Here is a 4,026-nt window from a genome sequence, read left to right as displayed (position 1 = left end):
TCGCCCACACTCTCACTTGCCCACCCACTTCTCGTAGCCCGCCGAGCCAGCACGCATCGTTGCTGGTGCCGTGCTATTGTGTTGTTGTTGCTGCGTGCACAGCGCACACCCCTGCCCTCGTCTCCCTTGCTGCGCGCACAGCACCCTCGCCCCTTGCCTGCCTTGTCCCGCGCGCCAGCGCTGCTGCCCTTCGACCCCTGCCGCGCGCACACACCGAGTGTGTGTGTGTGTGTCGTTTTTGTTCGTTGTTCAATCTTTTTCGCCCAATCACATTAATTCGTGGTTGTTCCGTGCTATAGGCCGGATTGGTATAATTCTCTTCTTCCTTACCTATTCTATTTAAATTCCGTATTTTAAATTATGATATTATTATTGTTTTGAATGATTAAAAGGTTGGGAATCGGTTGTGAACACCGTGCTTTGAGGATTTACGTATTGTGATTCATTAGGCTTGTTTTAATTATTAAAGTATGAATTTTTCAGATTCGTTTATTTAATAAAGAGTTGATTTTTATGATGCTAAATTGGTTTTATTGGGATTTTCAAGTTAGGGTTTTAACCTAGACTTAATGAGTCAATTGATTTTCATAATTAGGTGATGATTTTAATTATGATAATCAATTATATTTTCAGATTTGAATAAAGGCTTAAAGTGTTGATTTTTATTGATTTTAAAGGCGGAAAAAGTATGTTTTCGTACTAGGGATTGGTTTTGCAAATTGAGACTATTATATTATTGAAAAACGATTGAATTCTAAAGTTTAAATGAGGTTTTAGATTTTATAAAGTTGCTGGAAATTTAATGAACATGGAAATAATTTAAGTTTCATTATTTTGATGATAGGAGGTGATTTCTAAGTGAATGTTCATTATTGCAAAGTGGCCCCTACGCTTAGGTATTCAAGGTACGTACAAGTCTAGGGCGTCCACACCAATTGTCAAGAGAATTACATGATTGTTGTTGATGTGAATTATATAATGTGGAATCATGTTTATTTTGGTGAACGATCATGTGATTTATGATTGTTGGATTTATTGGATTAATTGTTGAACAAGCATGTTGCGATTATTATGAGTATGGATTTCATTGTCAATCATGTTGTTCAATATTTATGCATGTATGGTTTGTTTCACATGCAATGGATGAATTATTTTTTATTATGCTATTGTACGGGATGTCTAACATACTTTGAGCCAATTATTCGTACCTCGTTGTACTATTTATTTTACCACATGTGAAGGGTTAGCTCACGTAAGCCACCGCACATGCAGGGTTCAGTTGGGAATATTTTGTATGGAATGAATTAGGATTTGTCGTGCAAGGGCACAACCCTCATGTTAATGGGCATGATGTGGAATCTCACTTTGGTGAGGAGGAACATGGTAGTAATTTCACAAGTGTCTTGCTTTGTTGATCACAAGTCCTAAAGCATTAAAATAAGATTGTTTTGGTTGTTGTTTATTAATTGTATGTGTGTATGTTGTTGAGTCTTGAGTTCGCCTTGGAACGTATATACCTTGAGTATGAACAATGGGGGGAGACTTTCCGGAAAGCTTGATCTCCTACTAATGATACAAGACGTTGTTTCATTTATATTATGCGCAGGAATTCCGTCGGTATGGCCTGACACTCGGTATGGCCCGATTTTATTATTTATTATTTGGTGTATGGTTGGCTCCCATCACCTTTCCTTTATGGAATATTCTTTTGGTCCGTTCAAAGCTTATTCTAATTAAATTGTGAGTCAAGAGTCGAGTCTTGTATTCATGATTTTTTTGTTAATTATTAAATGGCTTTTGCATGATGATTAGTACTTAGTGAGTGATGCATGTTTATAGTTGTTTCACTCTATTCTTCTAAGTACTCAGCTTTTGCTGACTACGTGCTTTGTGTTTTTGGTCATGGCCTTTGCCTTAATGACCCTATGATGATCTATCATTTGCACTTGCATTAATGGGGAGTAGAATAATATAGCAGGTTGGTAGATCGAAATCATATGGCTTGGGATAATTGAGAGAGTTGCATGCTTTCGTATTTCGAACTACTTTATTTAATACTTTAATTATGTTTGAATTCGTTGAACTTTTATACTTTGGTTTTTGGGCCGTCATGGTTCCAATTTGTAGGAGGCCTCGATATTTTATTAATTATGTTTTTAAAAGTTAGTTGACATTAAATTCCGCTGCGTAATTCTGGTACTAGCCTTAACCGTTATCACGGTGGCGGTAATACTTTAGTAATTCCTTTGTTTTAAGTTGGAAAATGGTTTTATAAAAGCAAGGAATTATTAGGGTGTTACACTGGAGGATTAAACATTAGATCTGCTTTGATTATGAACCAAGTGGCCAGGACTAAACTTTGCTAGAAATTTAACTCTTCCCAAAACCTTGCCACTAACCTTGTTAAGGAAAAATATGTCAATAATAGAATCTACCCTGCTTCTTTCAAAACTGGCTCCCACATCTGGCAGAATGTAGGAAGAGGATGAGACTTATATAGCAAGCTTACTGCATGGTGTATAGGGGATGACAGTCACATTAATTTGTGGAATGATAATTGGTTAGGTAAGGGTTCAATTCTCTTAGATCTTTAGTAGTTGGCCCTTTAGGTAGAGGAGAGGAAGACCTTCCCCTTGGCACCATAATGCAAGATGGCCACTGTAATTTGAACATAATCTCTTGTAGAATCCCAACAGACCTGATCCATTAGATCCATGTTATTCCTATACCTAAGTTTGGGACTGACATCCCTTTCTGCTCCCTTTCACAAGGCCAACACTTTGATTCTAAAATTGTATATAACCAAATTTGGAGCTCTAAGTTCCCTCAAACAGTCATTGACAGAAAGTGGATCTCCATGTGAAAAGCTAGATTCCCTCCAAATATTAAATTCTTTATGTGGTTGTGCCTGTGGAATAGCATACCCACTGGAAAATTGCCAAATTTGTCCTAACACCCAGGAAAACCTAGATCATATCTTTATTACATGTCCTAGGGCAGTAGAGTTTTGGTCAAATGTTAAGTTTATTCCCAAAGTTAAACTTCCTGATTCTGATTTTACTAACTGGTTTTGGGGAAATGTGTTGGAAATAAAAGTGAACACTGATTTAAATATTGCCCATACAACTATTTTTAGCTTTTGTCTTTGGAGAATCTGGTTAAGAAGAAATCTCTGGATCTTTCAAAAGGGAAACAAACCCATTCTTTTCTGGACTGTACAAACCACTAAACTAGCCAATATCTCTCAAAATGACCAAATTCATGTCCTAAACATCAAGCCTTTGCATATATTCCCAATTGTTGGTCAAGCTGATTACATTGTGAAAGTGGATGTCACTTTTTACTCCACATCTTTGCTTATTGCTTCCTATGCCAGAATTTGCAGGAATACAAATCATAACTACATAGATGGAGTGGCTGGCTCAACAACATCAATAGCACATATTGCTGCAGAATCCCAAGCAATATTGCTCGCCATCTCTTGGGCCATAGTGAACCAGTGGATAGGGGTTATAATCATCTCTGACTATAAATTAAGTGGCAGTTGACAACATTAATGAGGAGGGAAAAACCACTACTTGGTTATCTAACCTATATGGAAAATGCAGGGACATGCTAAGAAGCCAAGGAAGCCTCTAATTGAAATCAAGAAGGAGGGAGCAGCTGAAGGAAGTGGACCATGTGGCAAGGAAGGCCAATGCCCAGCCGAGTCTGTTGCATCGTGGAATTAGTATCAACCCCCCTGCAAGTCTAGTCTAATTTCTTCTACTAATGACATTTTTTTTGGAAACTTTATCCTTAAGTAGAGAATATGCCTTGGATGGCTGTATTTTTGTTCCACATAGGGTGGAAGCTGATGATTTCAGCATAACCGTGTGATGTGTATTTTGATGGTCTAATCTAGATGAAGTGACTCTTTTTAACCCAAAAAAAAAAACACTTTTGTAACTGATTATAGTACCCCTTAAATGAGTTTACTAGTGATGGCACACAATTTTATTATCTATGTACAGTAAACTCATAGTG

The 4,026-nt window shown here is 37.4% G+C and overlaps 1 protein-coding gene across 1 annotated transcript; it reads left to right on the top strand.

Moving 5' to 3' along the window:
• The first annotated feature begins 743 nt into the window (after nt 1-743).
• On the top strand, nt 744-4,026 carry LOC130463751 (uncharacterized). Its single transcript, XM_056832976.1, has 2 exons — nt 744-3,509; nt 3,609-4,026. Exons 1-2 carry the CDS (start codon nt 2,715-2,717, stop codon nt 3,729-3,731), a joined length of 918 nt encoding a protein of 305 aa, XP_056688954.1. The 5' UTR covers nt 744-2,714; the 3' UTR covers nt 3,732-4,026.

This window comes from Spinacia oleracea, chromosome 6 (assembly GCF_020520425.1).
Source record: "Spinacia oleracea cultivar Varoflay chromosome 6, BTI_SOV_V1, whole genome shotgun sequence".
Classification (NCBI taxonomy): domain Eukaryota; kingdom Viridiplantae; phylum Streptophyta; class Magnoliopsida; order Caryophyllales; family Amaranthaceae; genus Spinacia; species Spinacia oleracea.
This window is presented reverse-complemented; position numbering and strand designations above follow the sequence as displayed.